Source organism: Prinia subflava, chromosome 14 (assembly GCF_021018805.1).
Source record: "Prinia subflava isolate CZ2003 ecotype Zambia chromosome 14, Cam_Psub_1.2, whole genome shotgun sequence".
NCBI classification, from domain to species: Eukaryota; Metazoa; Chordata; class Aves; order Passeriformes; family Cisticolidae; genus Prinia; species Prinia subflava.
This window is the reverse complement of record NC_086260.1, coordinates 3,622,883-3,641,485: the sequence shown is the minus strand read 5'-3', so window position 1 is coordinate 3,641,485 and position 18,603 is coordinate 3,622,883. Positions and strand designations below refer to the sequence as shown.

The 18,603-nt window shown below is 47.1% G+C and overlaps 1 protein-coding gene across 1 annotated transcript; it reads left to right on the top strand.

Annotated features, from left to right (window-relative positions):
* Nucleotides 1-12,880: 12,880 nt before the first annotated feature.
* GPR27 (G protein-coupled receptor 27) lies at nucleotides 12,881-15,545 on the top strand. The gene has a single exon (XM_063411413.1). The coding sequence runs from the start codon at nucleotides 13,366-13,368 to the stop codon at nucleotides 14,506-14,508; it is 1,143 nt and encodes a 380-aa protein (XP_063267483.1). The 5' UTR covers nucleotides 12,881-13,365; the 3' UTR covers nucleotides 14,509-15,545.
* Nucleotides 15,546-18,603: the final 3,058 nt, after the last annotated feature.

Here is an 18,603-nt window from a genome sequence, read left to right as displayed (position 1 = left end):
ATTTAATTTATTCTTCTTTAAATAGAAGGCAAGATAATGACCATTTGGGAGAGCTTGGAATCTAAAAATTCATTGGTATACCCACTCTGAGCATTTTATCTCTATTCTAATGATGAGCCCACCAAAAATGTTAATTTTTAAAAAAACCTCTACAATAAATGGCTGTATCTAGGCACAGATTTTCTCAGAAGAGCTGGAGAAGACAGGAGGAGAGGAGGAGAGTGCTAATTTCTTTTGACCCAAAAGGGCCACATCTTGCCTCTGTGACTGCCAATGACATTCTCCACGCCTAACACATTTTTGGTGTCCTCTGCTGAGGTTGCCAACACAGTATTAAATTTTGGATATGCAGCAGCATCACTGTGGAAATAAGGCCAACCCCACCGGACTGTATTACAAAAACTAACTTTGAATCCAGCACCTACCTCTGATGGAAGCACACGCTTCAGTGAAAACCTCCAGATTCCATTAAGAGGGAGCTGCTCATCAGTTAAAACATTACAGCTCATGCTGAAAACAAATCATTCTGTTATAAACAACCTGGGCTGCAAGGAACGCTATAGAAATAAAACCCCCACACCTCTAAGACACAGAGAGAGAGCCAGGAGGCACAGCCTGTATCATTATTCCAAATGAGATATGTAAAGCCTCCATTTATTCCTTATTTACATCGGTAAATACCAGGCTTCAGAGTGGCACAAGGAACATTGTGGGAATCTCAACTAACAGTAAAATAATTTGGTTGTGGAGGAAGGGCAATCACAGGATGCATCAAATTAACGCATCCTTTGCCTACAGAGACTTCTAAGAAGTCGTGACACAGAGGAAGAAAAGAGTCTCCTGAGATGAATCTCACAAGGAAAAAATGATCACGAGCACAGCATCCTGATTCTGCTCAGCTACCTCATGCTGCCAGCACACCTTGAGTGAAATCATTTCAGAGATTAAAAATCCCAGGAAGTTATTATCCCTTTCAGAGAGGTATTTATAGGACTTGAATTAAAAATGTATTTTATCGGTGTTTGCTACATATTTGGAAGGTTTCTTTTTAAGGAAACTCTGGTGATGCCTCCTGTGCTCTTGTACTTTCTCAAGCAGCTTTCCCAGAAGCAAACTGTGTTATGGTGCAGCCCTGTGCTACAAGATGGTGCAGAGATGAGTAGATTAAAGCTCACCACTACAGAAAAGGTTCGTGGCTCCACTCCTCACACCTCCTCCCAGCCACATCTTCCTTTCCCTCACAGGGGTCTTCAGGTAAGCTGCCAACTTTCTGCTGAGGCCTTACAAAGCAAGACTGTGGGGTGGAGAGCAGAAGCTGGTAAATTAGCTCAGCTCATTTCCAAAGGCTAACAGCTGAAATTTTCCCAGGTAACAACTGGAGAGAAAAAAAACCCAACAAACTGGAGCAGGGAATACTGCTCTGCCCCATATTATGTGCTCCTAGCACTGCTTGTCTGTACCCAGTTTCAGGCACCTGAACCTTTTTGCCACACAAAGGCCCAAGCTGCCCCGTGCTGGGGTGAATTAGAGCTGAAGAAAGCACATTATAGCCAGAAGAAACAATAAATACTTCATACCTCTTTCCATGGTTTTATTTGAGATTTAAATCCCTACCCTTATAATCCTTGCTGATCCCAAAATCTTGACAGCAATGGGTACATTACATGTGCTTGAAACGTTATTTGCCTGTTCCAGTAGATTTTGCTGTAGTCCCTGCTCCCAGGTGGTGCAGGAAATCCCCCTGCTACAATACAATGGAATTTTGAGGGGGCAGAATGCCTCTTAAAACCATCAGGACCTTCCTTTCCCCTGCTGACAGTTGTGCACCATCACTGTGGCAACTGCAATGCCTGCATACATAAGAAATATTAGGCAAGCATTAGGCTTATTTTAGCTATATTCTAATAGTGCAGCACCTGGAAGGGAGGAAGGGAACAAGCATCATGTGAGCAGCCACAGTGCATTTCCACCCTGGAAGTGTTCCACAGCTGTCTGAGGCGACAGGTACCGCACCTTAAAAAATATCTAAGAGATAACCTGTGTTTGTTCAGTGCTGCTGACAAAAAATGAACGGTGTGAAACCTTAGCCAGACCTCTCTCCAGCTGAAGATCCTCTTTTTCACAGAGGCAGAGCTGGTTGGAACATAAACCTTCCTGGACTTGAGGGATGGCTGGAGCACAAGCCTTGCTTGGCTGCTGTGCCCAGCTGCTGCCGCCGCTGCCTCACAGCCTGAGCCAACAGCCATGAAATGTAATTTCTCTACCAAATGCTGGTGTCACGATCACTTGCTCTTGAAACACTGCCTGGGACTTCAGAAGCATATTAAGTAACACAGGAGCTGCTTCTGAGAGGTTCCCAGGAAGATAAACTGATCAACCAAGAGCCGAAGCAGAAGTGAAGATGAAGGGATTTTAGTTGATATTTGCTTCCAGAGGCTTAATAAATGTTTTTTATACCCTAAAACACAATATTAAAGTGTTGAATCCCAATGCTTTTGGCAAAAGCTCCCTCATCTAGGAATGATTTCATATCAGCCAAGCTGTTAAGCAGAGGTTGTCATGGAAACAAGTTTTATTCAAATGATATGGCCAGAGATATACTGTATTTAGTGAGTTCTTCATTTGCTGCATATTGGGAACATGTCAGAACTAAATGATATTGCATAACTTTGTTTTCTTAAAAACAAGCTGGCTCACTGTCCCTGGTTTTCTGACAGGCTTGTGTCCAGTCTTGCCTGGGACAGGTTTTCCACACAGTACCTGCTCCACAGGAGAGGCTCCTCAAGCAGCTGGTGCCTGCGAGCTCCCAGAGAAGTCTTCCTTCAAATACATGAACCTGCCCAAATCAAACAAGGAACTTTGTCCACCTCCTAGGAGTAAATGCCCTTTTTTTTTTTTTTTTTTTTTTTTTAATATAACCAAAAATAAATTGTTCTTGCTCAAGTTACAAACTAAAATCAAGTCAGCTTTGGCCAGGACACTGTGTAGAAACTTTATCCTGAAGAGTGAAAACAAAAATGAAATCCAAAATTGGCTCCAAAATCTCTCTCATGGAAACCACTGTGCAGACTTTGTGGAGTAGCATCCCAAGGAAGGTGGTTTAACATCTCCCAAGGGACCAAGATTCCTGATTTCCCAGTAGAAGCTGAGCATTAAGTAAAAGGCAAACAAAAGTAAAACGTTACCCTTAAAATTGTTACATAACTGAACATTCTGTAAAATGCTTCATGGGAAGATGGCATCTCATGACCTCCTGTGGAAATGGAACAGGATCTTGATAAGTTCTAGGGCAGGTGATCCTAGATTTCCCCAGGCTTTCTAATTACAGTTAATAAAAGAAAAAATGGGTCCAATAGCTCTTTTGGTCTATTAAAAGCAAATCACAGGGTGGAATTCTACCAGATATGAGCATGAAGAAGGCAGTACCTGCCTCAAGTTAGTGTACAAGCTGGAAAGACATCAGTCTTTCCAGGATCCTTGATGCATTCCAGAATCACAGCTCTCTCTGGCTACCACCACTTGTGAAGGAAGGCTGAGCCTCATCCAAACCATTTTACAGTTAAATAAAGGCGTAGATTGACTTCATCATGCTTTGGATTTGATCTTTATTTCTTTACCTAGCCATCTTTGGGGAGCTGAACTGGCTTAACTCAGCATGCACTGCCTGGATCAGGTGTTAAGAGCCTGGAATTTCTTACTTAGCTTTGGATACTGGGCATCTGCTTTCATCCTTCCCTGTTCCCCACACTTGGAAAGCACTGAGGCTCTCTGAGATTAAAGAGATGCTCAGAAATGCTGAGGTCAGGAGCATAAATGCAAGAAACCTGACAGATCTCAAAGTTATATGTTGGAAACAAACTCCAAACATCTTGCTTTTCCTGTTTTTCCAGTAAAATATCTGCAGTGTTTCACTTGGATATTTCTTCCCCAAAAGTGAGGATCCCAAAATAGCACCATCCTCAATGCTATTCTGTGTCATAATGTTATTGGCACCACATCTGGCACTGGCTTTGATGTGGAACATGAGCTTAAGCACCGATTTTTTTTACAGGCTACCCAGCATACAGCTGAAGGAAATAATGTGCAGGAGTCACATCCTACATACTGCACAAACCGTGTTAGCCTGGACTGCAGAGTGAGCCTGGGATGGAAACCCCCCACTACTATGGATATTGTAAAAAATAAGTACATTCTAACTGATAAAAATTACAGGATATAATATTTTTATGTGAGCTCGCTGCTCTATGGTTCAGCTTATAGGGGTCATTCCACTTTCTGCATCACACCAGCACAACTGGAACCTGTCCAAGCCAGCAAAGCAAAGGCCCCCTCTGGAAATAAACCACTAGAGGGAGACTGACTTCAGCAATGGAACACCCACAGGGAGAAAATCCTGCACATCCATTAGAAAAAAAAAACAACCCAAGATTTGGGTCAAAATGGCTCTTTGTGTTTCTTCTTCATGCATAAAAGTGGCTGAAATTAAAGGGTCAAGTTTGGCTTCATCAAGGTAAACCGAGGGAGCATCATGTAAATGGGATCAGGCAGTCACGTGTTCTTCTAGGGATTATAAGAGAGGTTAGGCCAACTCTATTAAAAAAAAAACAAACCACACCAAAAAATAACCCAGCCACTGAAAATACTAATAGCTGTATCCTAGCAACATCACGGATTCCATGTGGACTTTGTTCTGGAGTCTACAGTCCTATTTCATCAAAATTATTGACTTTCTCAAAGTCTCTAAACGACCATCAAAAAAACTGTTAGTGCTTAAAAAATACAAACATTTAATTAGTCACATTAATAAGAAAAAACGAAGAGCAGCATTGCGTGCTAGTGCTCCCTTTTCATCGAGCTCAATTTAGCTTCCTTTGAAATCAGTGTCAAAATTCCCACTTTATTCATTGGTAGCAGAGCCTCTCCTTCAAGGAGAAGAGCTGGAAATGGCCCTACAGAACTTGGCAGATGAGGTTTGTTTCCCAGGCTGAGCTCACACATGGCACGGATAGAATTTGTACAGCTCTCCGTGATCCTCCCAGTCATCATGTCCTTATTGCAAAGGTAAATCAATTGGCATGTCAGTGGCATCCAAGGCTCTCTACAAGGCTTTTGTGCCACACATATAAGCAGTGTTCTTTTTTTCTCCTAAGCCTTCTTTTTGTTTAATCCCAAAAAACTTTTTCAAGATCTCAAAAGATGTGGAATCCTGCTGGATCTTCCCAAAAGCCCAGGCCCTGCTTCTCTCACGTATGGAGACTTCAGGTTTAACACAGCTCTGGGAGGTTTCTCCTCGTCAGTCCTGCATCACTGAAATGAACTTTGTTAGATAAAATGCAAAGGCAAAAGGCCAAATAAATAAAAAATAAAACGACCCAGCCCTTCTAAAGAAAAAACCTTTGCACAAAAGGAATGACTAAGAATAAACCCAACCCCAAACAAATAAGCTCTTACCCTTATCAACTTGCATGATGATCTAAGGAATCTTGGTGCATTCTGGCATGTAACTCAGGATTTGGGCAGACTCAGATTTTGGTCACAATTTTCACTCAGATCCAAAGTACATCACAGCTTTTCTGACAGTTTTCATCTGTTATTCCAAGCTCTGCTTCAACAAGTTAGCAAGACCTTTTACCAGAGAGAAAGCACTATTATAAGAATAGTTTCCTTTTCATCATTCTGCCTTAAAAGCTCAGTTGATAGGATAGTCTGGTGAAAAATGTTTCTCATGCTTTACTCACCCACAAAATTGGTTGAGACCCACTAACACTTGAAAACTGCAAAACCTTTTAATGTGCTATTCCTACAGTTCAAAGTTAAATGACAAGAGAACGCCTTTGCTGAAGAAGTGATTTAAATACAGAAGGGTCAGTTAGTGACTTTCAGCCCGTGAGCATGAATCTGATGATGGCTGGATTTGAATTCCGGGCATGGCACTGAACTGTGTGTGCTGCTGCAGCAGCAGTGGTGAGCTGACCTCACGGTGTCACAGGAACATCATCCCACTCCAACACCCCAGCAAGGGCGTTATCTCAACAGCCAACACCCATTTCACTGTGAATTTAGCATTCAAGCAGTGCTCATGGACTCTCTGGTACAGTTAAATCTCACAGTTTTAGTCACACCAAAGGTTTTACATTGCTCATCCTTTCGTTTCCACCAGCTGTGAGGGGAAGGGGCCATAGGCAAGGAGAAGATATCCATTTGCACAGTGTGAAATAAGGGAGTAGTTGTGGCTTCATCTAAGCTGTGCACAGTGTAAACCAACAGGAAAGGTAACATATAAGGACAATGGAGCAGCAAAGAAATTGGATTTCAGATTTTATCTACTCAAATTAAAAGATGGTATCAGAAGGTACTTCCAGCACCTCCAACAACTCTCCCTGATGACTAGATTAATTCCAAAACTGTTCCAACGAGAGCAACTGAATAAAAATTTGAGAGTTGCATACCAAATGCTGCTCCTAGCTGTGCCTTAGGAAAGAGCTGTTTGGCTACTTTATACCTGGCCAAAAGAGGAGGAAAAAATTAAAATGCACTATAAGGATGGAGATGCTTTGACTAGCCAAGCAGATTTGAAGGCTCTCTCTAGCATTTAGTCAGAGTAGCAACCTCAGCCTGTTGGCCAGTTGCAATGGGATTGCTTTTGATGATAGACACTGCAGACAATGAGTGGAGAACAGCTAGGGCTGAATTCATATGAAGAAAATAAAAACTTGCCTTCACAGTGGCTTTGCAAGTGAACTTTCAGTTCTGCATTACCTCCACTTTTTTTTACCCGGTTAATTTTCTAGACAGACATTCACAGTAGGTCTATCCAAACACAAAGAGAAGATAGCAACGGAAATAATTTGGTTCATAACCAACACAGCCACCTTTTGTTGTGAAGCTGCCCACACTGTCCATGGTGAATTTCTGTGGTGTCCATGGTGTTGGGTGCCCAAGGCCATTTTTCTGTGATGAGGGTGGTGGGTTCATCCTGAACAGATGAGACAGCACAGCCTCAGTGCAGGAAATGTGCTTTGTGAGGGTTGAAGTCACACACAGGGAGACGTGACAACAGTGTGTAAAGCCTGGTATTGCCTGCTTGTCCCACTGCCTGGTTTTACCTCACCCTGTGGAGACAGCTGCAGCATGCACACGTACACATGTGATCAGCAACACCTTTATTCCAAAACTTTAGAGCCCTTTCTGCTAATGAAGGACTTGGGCCTGAGAAGCACTGCAGCAGCAGAGCCAAGGGCTGGCAGTGCTCCTAAAGGCAATAAGCTGCTTATCTCTGGCCTAAGGCGTTTATAGCACCCATGGATCCCCAAAAGCTCATTAGCTCTTCAGCAAGCAGCTGAGACATTAGATGCACAAGCAGAACAGCAATGGCTTGAGTTCGCTACAGCACAGATAAAACTTTGGGGCTTGGCTAGTCTGCAGCAGGCTGGTTCAACAGCCTGAAGCAATCCCACTTAGGTATAAGCTGGAGAAAGCCTGATCTTGTGAAATGCTCCTTAGTGTCTGGCTTTGCTGGTAGGAGTGTACGGAGCTAAAACTCAGCCCTGCCACAAGGCTGCACCCGCCTCCCTGGTACCCACCAAGGGCCAGAACCAGCAGCTGGCAGCATCCCCTGCCACGGCACGTGCCCTGACACAGCCTCACATTGCATCTGCTTCTCGCTTACCCTGCACTCCTCCATCCGTCACTGCCTCTGGGACAGAGGGGAGGGAATGCAACCCGAGCAGCTGGCCTGCACCCCATGGAAGACAGCTATGGATACAGGAAGAGTAGGACAGGAAAATCTGTGCATGGGGGGATTTTAAAGGAATGGCTTTTTGTAACTATCTCAGCATGCCCGTGGGACTGGATAGCAGCTACAAGCTCCTGTAGAAAGCCATCATGTCAGGGATATTTCCTGTCTCACAGCAGCTATTCCCCGTGTCACACAGGAGGTCTTCCACAAAGGAGCTGCTTCTGAAGAACAGTGTCACCAACAATTCAGCAGGTTAAGCTTAGCAGAGACAGTGATAGAAGTGAGCAGGAAGGAGCTATTCTTCCCCTCTGCTTTTCTTCCCTCTCCATTGAGCAGAGCCTTTAAAGACCAGGTCCCTTTGCAGAGGGCTACAGAACTTTTAGCAAGAGGCATGCATGGAGGCTTTCACAGCCATGATACCTGTGTCTGGTTATTTCCAGTCAAAATAATCTCCTACTCAATTATGGAGAAGAATAGAGAAGCTCAGCCTGACTCACAATCACATGGGGAAAAAATGAGAGGAGTTGTTCAAGTTCAAAATGTTCATCTTGCTGTGGAGGAGGATTAGTACTGCTGTGGAAGGAGGCTTTCTCTCCCCCTGCAACAGCACAGCACTAAGGGATGGAAAAGACCCGAGTCCACTTCCCTGCTGTGCCAAATATACTCCTCCGTTCTTCCCTCCTCCCTCCCCAAGAGAGCATATGAAGTATTAAACAGCCAGGAATAAGCCCTTGAAAAATGTGACTGCTAGCTGTCAGATACCCCTCTGTCAGAGATGCAGCTCTGTGACTGTTCCCCTGCAGATCCTCTGCTGCCATCCAGGAAATCAGCATTCAACAGTGACATTAATAGTCCCATCCACTCTGGTGTCATCTGTACATTTTGCATTGCTGTGCTAATAATTATGAGAATAAAATCCCATCCAAAATCCTTCATTAGTGTTTTGCTGAGCACAGATCTGGGCTCTGCTGGCCCATGCCCTTCTCAGCCTGATGGCAGTGCCCAGTGCCCCATTCCCAACCTGACATCTGGATCCTTTGCAAGCAAGAGGCAGGGTGGAGGTTTTCCAGCATTGTTTAAATTTGTCTTCATTTCACTGACAAGTACCATACCTGGTGCCCTGGTTACAGAGGGCAAGCATGGCTCCTGTGCAGAGCAGTTATTTTGGGTAGTACTGTAAATTTTGCAGATTTTAATCTTCTCACACTGTTTTCACATTACCCAGTGCCCAAACATTACCTTAACGTGTCATCTTCTGTACTGTCATTGCCACAGAGTATTATCATGATCCTTGTAAACACCCACAAACCTGCCTCATTAGCTCCTGACACTCCCTCCTCCCCTTCCAGGGATGACTGATAGCCACCGTTATGCTGATGCCATTCCCAAGGCTGCAACCTCGTGGTTTGCTCATTTTCCCCTTTCTCTAGGGTTCCTATCAGCTCTCTCTCCCACTGCACTCTTGGATTTTAAGTTTCCCTGGCAAAAGGACAGCTTTTTGTTTTGCTTGTGTAGCACCCTGGTCCCTGACTCACTCCACTTGGTGCAAAGATAACACAAATAATGAGTGTCATCCAGAGAGCTTTCTGGGAATTACAGGAAGCTGGGAAGGAGGACCTTTAATCTTTTTGTGCCAGATCCAACTCAAGCCTCTGTTATCCCTTTTTTGCTCCAGACTGACCTTTCCATCTCCTTGATTGCAAAGCCTGAAAACTTTTCCTTGCCTGAATTATCTGTGACAGCAAAATTGCTTTGGCTGACTGCTCTCACCTGTCCTGCTTCCCTGTGGCGTGTCAGCCACGGTGGAGCTCAGGGATTGTCCTTCAGGCATGTCCAGACATTTCCTACTTCTTCCCTTACATCACACCAGGGACAACAATGATTTCTACTACACTTTTACAGGGGTACAGGACACTTCTCTTTCCAGAAACGTTATGCAGAGCTCCCAGCCACAAGAACACAAATAAAATCACTAATAATAAACAGATAAGGATTGAGGAAGCACAGCAGTGACTGATAGAAAGAAGGCAATATGCCACAGTATTTGCTGTAAGGGTCCCTATTTCAGCTGTCTTTCCCGTTCAAGGCAGTGAGAGGAGAACATGAAGAGGCAGCCAATTCAAGTAAAGCACACTGAAAGGTCAGAGGAATCCATCTAGCTTGTGCAGCACCATTTTGTAAGCAGAGAATAGCTCTTCATTACACTCGTTTTGTTAAAGTGATTGAAGGGAGAAAGGAAAATAGCTTAACACTCTCCTTACAATCTCTGGGAATTACCCGTCCCCAGGACTCCTGTGATGGGTGTGGCTTTTGTCTGGTTTGCCCAAATCAATGGACACACGGTGTTTCCAGCCCCTGCCAGGGCACTGGAGGCAGGTGCTCTGTGTTTCAGTGTCCAGGGGTACAGCCATGCACAGAGGTGTCCCTGCTTGGCTGGGGCTGCACACCTGGCAGAGCCAAGCAGCACTGAAGATGAAGGCTTTGCCATGTGGATACAGCAGTCCCTGCTGCTCCTTTTGGTTCTCAGTGGTTGACACTTCCACAGGCACGGCAGTCCCTGCAGGTGGGAAGAGCTCCTTGAGCACCTCTGCAACAGCAAAGGGGTTACAAAATACCCTTTTTCTAGTTTTTAGTCAAATGCTGTAAGTCTGGCACTAATGTCCAAGCTGAAACTGAGTCTGGATGAGGAACTTGTTTGATGGGTCTGATGCAACAAGACATGAAGCAGCCTGAGTTGGTGTTGGCCTGCCTGTATGGGGGCACATGTGGGGCAGGGAGGGCTCTTCTCCTGGCAGGGTGTAACTAGCAGGCAGAGTTATCCTGGTGGCTCTAATGCCAGGTCAGCCCCTCTGGGAGACGAGAAGCCTGCTCATATAAAGATTGTTAACCCCCTGCCTGCCCCTTATTTTCTCCATTCCTTCTGGCTGTCCCTTTAGTGTCACATCTCTCAGTCAGCCAAATTCTAGGCTCACACCTCCTATAGCACTATATAACAGCCTCATCAGGGAAGCAGCCCTGGGAAAATGGATGAAACACCATTCCCTGCCGGCTCTCTTCTCGCTACAGGTGGAAGAAAGATGAGCTAGCAATTTGCTGCTGGCCTGGCAAGATAGCAGTGAATTACGGCAGCTCCTGAGCCAGCTCAGCTGCGCTGGCGAGCGTTCAGGGAGAGGAGAAACCCTTCCCGCAGGAGCGGAGGAGGGAAGCAGGTGTGTTATTCCCTTTTGTTCACTTGATGGCAGAGATCACAGAGCTAACGCGGGCCATAAGGGCTCCTCTGCTCCTCTGGAAAGCCACACGCCCCCAAGGACAATCGATCCTCGTACTCATGCTTGGCAAAGCACGCTGGCTGCTGGCAGCCTGCCTTGGCAGAGCCTGTTCCTGTGCCGCACCGGGGGCCAGCGACACACGCGGTGTCCCGGCTCCTCCTGACAGAGGTGCCAGGGCTGCCGAGGGGACACCGCGAACCCGGCACTCGAGTCACTGCAGGAATGTGAGAAACGCCTGGAAAATTGCACAAAGCACTGAACAACCCGTGGGCAATCCTCTGTCACAGTAAAACTTCGGTGCAAATGAGAAACCTAACAAGTGAAAACAGCTCAGATGCACTGGTAGGAAGCAAAAAGCAGCCTCAATTATCTACCACCTATTTTTCCTCCCTTTCAGGATTTCTTTGGTGTCCTACCAACTAAATAAAGAATGGACATAAACCAGATCCAGGGGCAAATGAAGTCCTGTGTGATACAGATTGCTCTCAACATATCTTTGGGCCAAAGTCTGGCCTTGGTTCACCAAAAATGTTAGAATGCCAGGAGTTCAGCAGAGCTACTCTGAACATTTGGTGGCATGATCAGGGTCAGAGCCTGGTTCCCACTACATGCAGAGAGACTTTCTGACACCAGCCAGAAAGATCCGCTCCAAAGATGCTCCACCAACCTTCACTTTTGGGGCTGATGCAGATGATTTAATTGCTACAGTTTCTGGAATAACGCTGAATTTACTGCTGGCTTTTAATAGAATGCTCAAAAAGGATTTCAGACGTGTCCTTCACAAGAGGCCATGAAGGAAACTCAGTAATAGTACGATAATTGCATTAGCATCTCCAGTGAGCCCAGGGCCGTGCGTTGGTGCGTGCCTTACAAGGCACGCAGAGAGGCCTTGCCCTACATACACGAGGATGGCAAAGTGGGAGAGAGAGGACAAGGATCTGCGTCTCACTGGCCTACATTAAACTGCCCATTATAAACCTGCACCAACAGCACAGGTGCATCAGCAGATTCTCCATTCTAGTCAGGTCAAATGTGGTTTATCCAGCTCACAAAACCTGCCCAGCCCTCTGTGGGTCCTGTGTAACTGAGCCTGGGAGCTGGTAAGCCCCTGAACAACACAGAAACATGGAGAGCATCCTCTTTGACCTTCTTAAGAACCCTAGTCAGACCCCAAATGACAGGTTCCACTAGGAACCCAAATGTCAGGCTCCTGACATGCAGAGGCACCTTTTCCTGGATGTTCACACTGAAACACTTGCCCTGTAAGCTTGCTGCAAGCTTCCCCTGCAAGCGCCCCTGCCCAGCAAGGGACAGCACACCCGGATGCTGCACTGCAACAGGTGCTGCTGGACTTGCTTGCGAGCAGGAAGTTCAGTGTCCATTTAGAATGGCCAAATCTAGCAGGAGCACACTGGTGACTGTGACACGGGCGTGTCATTAATGTGTGGCTATACTGAACCAATTCACATGCCATAGGTGCCGGTACGTGTGTATATGGGCACATAGACACCTGCCTCACGCCCAGATACACCGTCTCCATCAGCTGGGAACGGCATCACGCTCCCCTGCTCCTCCGGAAGGGGATGCAGGGGAGCCCCGCCACGGCCGCTGGGGCCGGACACCCCACCGCACCCCACCGCACCCCACCGCACCCCGCGGCGACCCCCGAGCCCCATCGCGGCCCTCGGCCCCGGCGGGAGAAGGGCGGGGGCCGGGGGTCCGGCTGCGGGCGGCTCCGCTCCGCCCAGCCCAGCGCCGCTGCCATCCCCGCTGCGGCAGCGGGACCTCCGCGCCGCTCCGCGCCGCTGCGCGCCCGGCTCAGCCCCGCGCTCCGCAGGGGCCGGGCTGCGCGGAGGGCGGAGGCGGGGGCGGAGGGACGGAGGAGCAGCAGCAGCAGCAGGAGGAGGAGGGAAGGGAAAAAAGAGAGGGAGAGAGGGAGGGGGATTTACCCCATTGTCCTCGGCGGGAGCTGGGCAGAGCCGGCGCCGCCGCTGTGCGCAGGCTCGTCCGGCCCCTCGCCCGGCGCGGAGGAGCTGCTGCCGGCGGTAAGGGGAGGCTCCGCTGCGCTCCGCGCCCCCCATCCCCCCCAGCGCATCCCCGATGCCCCCGGGGCGGCGGCGGCGGCGGGCGCGGAGCTAGCGCGGCCGCGGGAGCCGCATGGCCCGCGGGGAGCGCGGCGGCAGCGCCCCGCCTCGCCGGGGCGGCCGGGGCGGCGGCGGCAGCGCGGCGGCGGCTGCGGGCATGGGGGCGCCGGGCGGCGCGGCCCTCGGCCCCGGCGCGCTGCCGCGGCGCTGAGCCCCCGGCCCTGCCCGCGCGGAGGAGGAGGAGAGGAGGAGGAGGAGGAGGAGGAAGGACCCGATGGCGAACAGCAGCGAGCTGGGGAGCAGCAGCAGCCCGCACCTGCCCAGCGCCGGCGGCCTGCTGAGCGCCTCCGGGCTGAAGCTCGCCACGCTGGGGCTGATCCTCTGCGTCAGCCTGGCCGGCAACGTGCTCTTCGCCTGGCTCATCCTCAAGGACCGGCACCTGCACCGCGCGCCCTACTACCTGCTGCTGGACCTCTGCCTGGCCGACGGGCTCCGCTCGCTCGCCTGCTTCCCCTTCGTCATGCTGTCGGTGCGCAGCGGGGCCGCCTGGCCCCACGGGCCCCTCAGCTGCAAGGTGCTGGCCTTCCTGGCCGTGCTCTTCTGCTTCCACGCCGCCTTCCTGCTCTTCTGCGTGGGGGTCACACGCTACATGGCCATCGCCCACCACCGCTTCTACGCCAAGCGCATGACGGGCTGGACCTGCCTGGCTGTGGTGTGCATGGTGTGGACCCTCTCCATGGCCATGGCCTTTCCCCCCGTCTTTGACGTGGGCACCTACAAGTTCATCCGGGAGGAGGAACAGTGCATCTTCGAGCACCGCTACGTCAAGGCCAACGACACGCTGGGCTTCATGCTCATGCTGGCGGCCGTCATCGCCGCCACCCACCTGGTCTACATCAAGCTGCTCTTCTTCATCCACGGCCACCGCAAGATGAAGCCGGCCCAGCTGGTACCGGCCATCAGCCAGAACTGGACCTTCCACGGGCCGGGAGCCACCGGCCAAGCAGCTGCCAACTGGACGGCTGGCTTTGGCAGGGGGCCCACGCCGCCCACCCTCGTGGGCATAAGGCAGGCCACTCACAGCCAGATCAAGAGGCTGCTGGTGCTGGAGGAGTTTAAGATGGAGAAAAGGCTCTGCAAGATGTTCTACATGATCACCTTGCTCTTCCTGCTGCTCTGGTCCCCCTACATTGTGGCCTGCTACCTGCGGGTCTTCATTAAGGCCAGCTCCATCCCCCAGGTGTACCTGACCACCTCCGTCTGGATGACGTTTGCCCAGGCAGGGGTCAACCCCATCCTGTGCTTCATCTTCAACAAGGAGCTCAGGGTCTGTCTCCGAGCCCACTTCCCGTGCTGCCAAAGCATCCAGAGCACCCAGGGCACCATCCTTTGCGATCTCAAGAGCTTTGGGATGTAGGGGGGCTTTTTCTATAAAAGAAAGATGGATATAAATTTCCATGTTTCTGCATATGAGCTCAAGAGAGTGTGACCTGTGGGGGACATACTAAACCACCACCCAGCACCCAAACCTTAGGCTGTAAGAAGCTATTTTATTTATTTTTCTATATTTTGCGTATGCTCTCTTCAGAACATAACAAGTTGCTGTCTATGGGAACAGGTACTTGAGCAGAACACCCCTAAACCTTAGGCAGTAAGAAGCTGGTTTTTTTCTTTGTGATTGTGTGGTTTTTAAAAACAAAACAGGGCTCCGAGTTTCTGGTCTTGCTTCTAACGTTTCTAAACATAAATCCAACCGATACGGATTAAGGCCATGACATTTTTTTTGTTTCCCTATTCCTGTCTGTTTTGATAAAGGCTTAACAATTTTACTCATGTAATATTTGATAAGGGCCAAGACAATTTTATACTAAAGTTATTTTTGATGACCTCAAGAGGTGTTGTTTTATTATTATTTGATTTTAAGTGAAGAACATGAAGAGGACGTTCCTAATGTGGTCAAAAGTCAGTTTTGGTGGGAGCTGTTGGGTTCATTCATTCTCAAATGGTTTGAGTATTTGAAGCCGTTAGTTATAACTTTTGCTTGACATGCAAACAGTGTAGAACTAATTTCAATTTTTCTTGTTGCACTATTCATTTGGTAATATTTCAGAACTATTTGTGAAATGTGATTTTAAAATACCAACTTTAAAAATAAGCAACTATAGCAGTTTTTAAAACCTAGATTGAAATTCATATTTTACTGCCTTTATAGGAAGTTATCTACAAACCTGGGTAATACTTGTACATTTTGACTGTTTTCTTTAATAAAATATTGAAAAACTTTACTGTATGTAATTGTTTCAGAATGGCAGCATTCTGCTTTGCTGACAAATAACTTGTGTATGTGGAAGGTTGTATGTCTTGTGTCTGAGTAGATTTCACAGCTAAGGTTATTATGGACAAGCACAATCCTTATTTGCTGTTAGATCTCAATTTAGGTGTTTATACCAATAAAAGTGACTAAAGCTATTTTTAAGAAGACTTAAATTCATGATGGGCAACAGGTTTAAATAGCACAGTTCTTTGTGTCTGCTGAAACCAAATTTCTGTTGTAGCTAATTGCTCCTCTGTTAATGACAGGAAAGAGTGTGTAATTGTGGATGGCTAATTTTAGTTGGCAAAGCAGTTTCTTAACGCTGTGGCTTGGTCAGTACCATACTCATTTATAAACTGTATTCTTAATGGGAAGCTTACATTTATTAAGCATGGCATTTTAGCCTGCTCTGTTGTTCTGCAAGAACGTCTCTGAAAGTATTTTAACCAGGAACCTGATGGCAGGATCCTGGCACAACTTCTTAGCTATCTCAGAGGAAGCTGTCCCTGATGTGCTTCCCTTTCTGATGGATCATATAACATTAAAAAACACGTGCTGGAGCAAGTCTCACACAAAATGGCAGGGCTACAACCTCAGTTTGCGTGAAGAAATCTGCATCTGCTGAGTATTTCTGGAGAGAGTAGTCCAAAACTGGTAGACATCAACTGAGAAATGTTCTCCTGTGACTCTGAAAGGAGCACAAGAGAGATGGCAGAGCAGAAGATGGCAAAGGTGACAGCTTCAGATTGAAGCAGGGAATGAAATGAGGTGGGACTCCTGGTTTAGTTTAAGTCTTGTTTTCCACTCCCAGCTGGGATTTGGACACCAGAAATGCAGCATTTCCTGCAGTGCATAAAGAGAAGGTTGCAATTTGAGGTTTTTGGTACAGTTGCAGTACCATTGCTGCCTGAAACTGGGTTCAGAAATATGAAATAATGGATGGGATATCTTTAAAACAAAGAGAGACTTAATGATCATTTCTAAAGCTTCTAAAGCATTTTGAAAATGCACCTGGGTACAGAAGAAAGCTGTCACATGCTTCAGATCACAGCAGCTGCTGGTTATCAGTCCTAATTATATTTTCAGGCTGGAATATGAGATAATAGCTTTGTGAGTCTTGGACAGAACGGGTAGGGCTGTGTTACAAAGACTGCAGGGCAAGGCATGGATAGTGTTGCTGGGAATTGTGTTCCAAGTATACTTTATACCCCTTTATACTTTATACTTTTAGGCCTTTTCTGCAGGGTTCCAACTTCTGGAACTTTTATCATATCTCATATTTCCCTCAGAAGCTGCCTACATAGTAGGGGCCTAGCACTATGATCTGTAACTCAGATCTTGCCATCTTTTTCCTAATCCTGCTGGTAACCAAGCCAATATTTTCTTTCTCTTTACTCTATTAAAAATGTCTGATATTTTGGCATCCTCTCCCTCTTCCAGGCTATAAGTAGTATGGTTATGATTCTATTTAAACCACGGAGATGGGAAAATAGTTATTTTAAAACCTTCTTAAAAGCTGCAAAGACCAGATTTTTCACTTCTAGAAAAAAATGAGCACAAGTTGTAGAGTCAGTCGTATATGCGGGGGAATAAAACTCACCTTTGGGTGACCTGATGGTTTTATTTAGGCTTGGCTTATCAAGCAGTGCTGCTGTATTGAATGCCAGGCTCTGTGCAGAGGCATCCCCCAGCTCAGTGATGCCCTCACGAGATGGGTGAGTTGGTTTTTATCTGGTGAAGATAACACGTGCTTTGCTATCACCCATCAGTGGCAGCCAGACGCAGCCTTGCTACAGCACAAGCATAAAAAAAAAAAATCTATATACCATGCCTTTTGCTTGCACATAGCTTCCAGGGCTGTCTCAGGACTTCTGATATACTCTGAGGGCAGAATCAGTGCTGTTTGAAGTTAATTTTATATTTCAGGTACTTGTGATGTCAGTCAGATTATGATCCTGGCTGTGGTAGTATAAAAGAGAAGGAACTCCAGTTGATTTAATTCAGGGTTTAGATGGGTGTTGTACAATAGGGCTTAATCCAAAAGATGTGAAACTAAATATCAAGGACATGGCAGAAAATTAAGGAGTATTCAGTGCCAGCACACCAGCAAATACCACTTCTCTGGCTGAGAGTGCACCAAGAAAGTAAGGAAAAACACAAAGGGCTGGAGAAGCACCACAGGGTAAATATTCCTTCTGAAATCTGAGAAAATATAAGAAAGTTAAAAAAAACCCCACAAAACAAAAAAAACACCAAACAAAAAACCCCACTTCTAAAGCCCAGTATTCACATGTTCTCATAGCAGCCTTTAGTCTGCATGTGGGGAAAGTGGGTCACAGAGATTAAATGCTTTGACCAAGATCAGAGAAGGGGTGTCGAGGAGGATAAAAACCTGCTCTGGATTAAAAAAACAAAAAGAGAGAAATGATGTTGGGCAGAATGGAATGAGCACAGGGAGAGATGGTTGCTGCTGTTGGGACTGGGAGGTGTGGCTGTAAATCCTCCATCCCACAAAAACCAGAGCGCTTTTGGTGTCACTGAGAAGTGCCAATGGCTGAGACTCAGGGAGAGCTGGGCTTTAATAATTATTCCCACATGAGAGGCTGCTTTTGCAGGTCCTGGGCTGTCCTGCAAAGACTCAGACGGTTTGAACCCCTCTCCTCATCCCCACTGACCAAAACACAAAGTTCTCAGAAGGTTTGGTGGGCTGCACAGCTCTTCCATGGACCAGTGCTTCACCAGAATGTACATTCAATCTTCTCTCCACCCCTCCAGGCAGCTGCATGATAGTTTCCCATATTCTGGGCACCACAAGTGCTGAGTACCACAGGAAATACCAATATCATCTCCCCCAGAGATCCTTCACAGTCTGGCTCAGAGGTCACAGTGTGCTGCTTTTGCATATCTGTGGTGAGGGATTGCAGTTGTGCTGAGAGCTGCTCCAGAAAAATCTTGATTGCTGCTGACATCTTCACTCACTCACCAGGTATTTAACACATTCCTTACAAACATTTCCTGTCAAAATCTTGAAATCAGCAGAGGTTTTTAGTATAGACTTAAATGTCGGGCCAGCTTGAAAAATGACAGTGGTCTGAAATCCCAGTTAGCAGCTAAGATGATCTCTGATTTACAGCACTCAGTGCCTGCAGTACTCTGGGGTGCTTGTAGCTCTGCTGGTAGATTTGGAAAGAGCTTGCT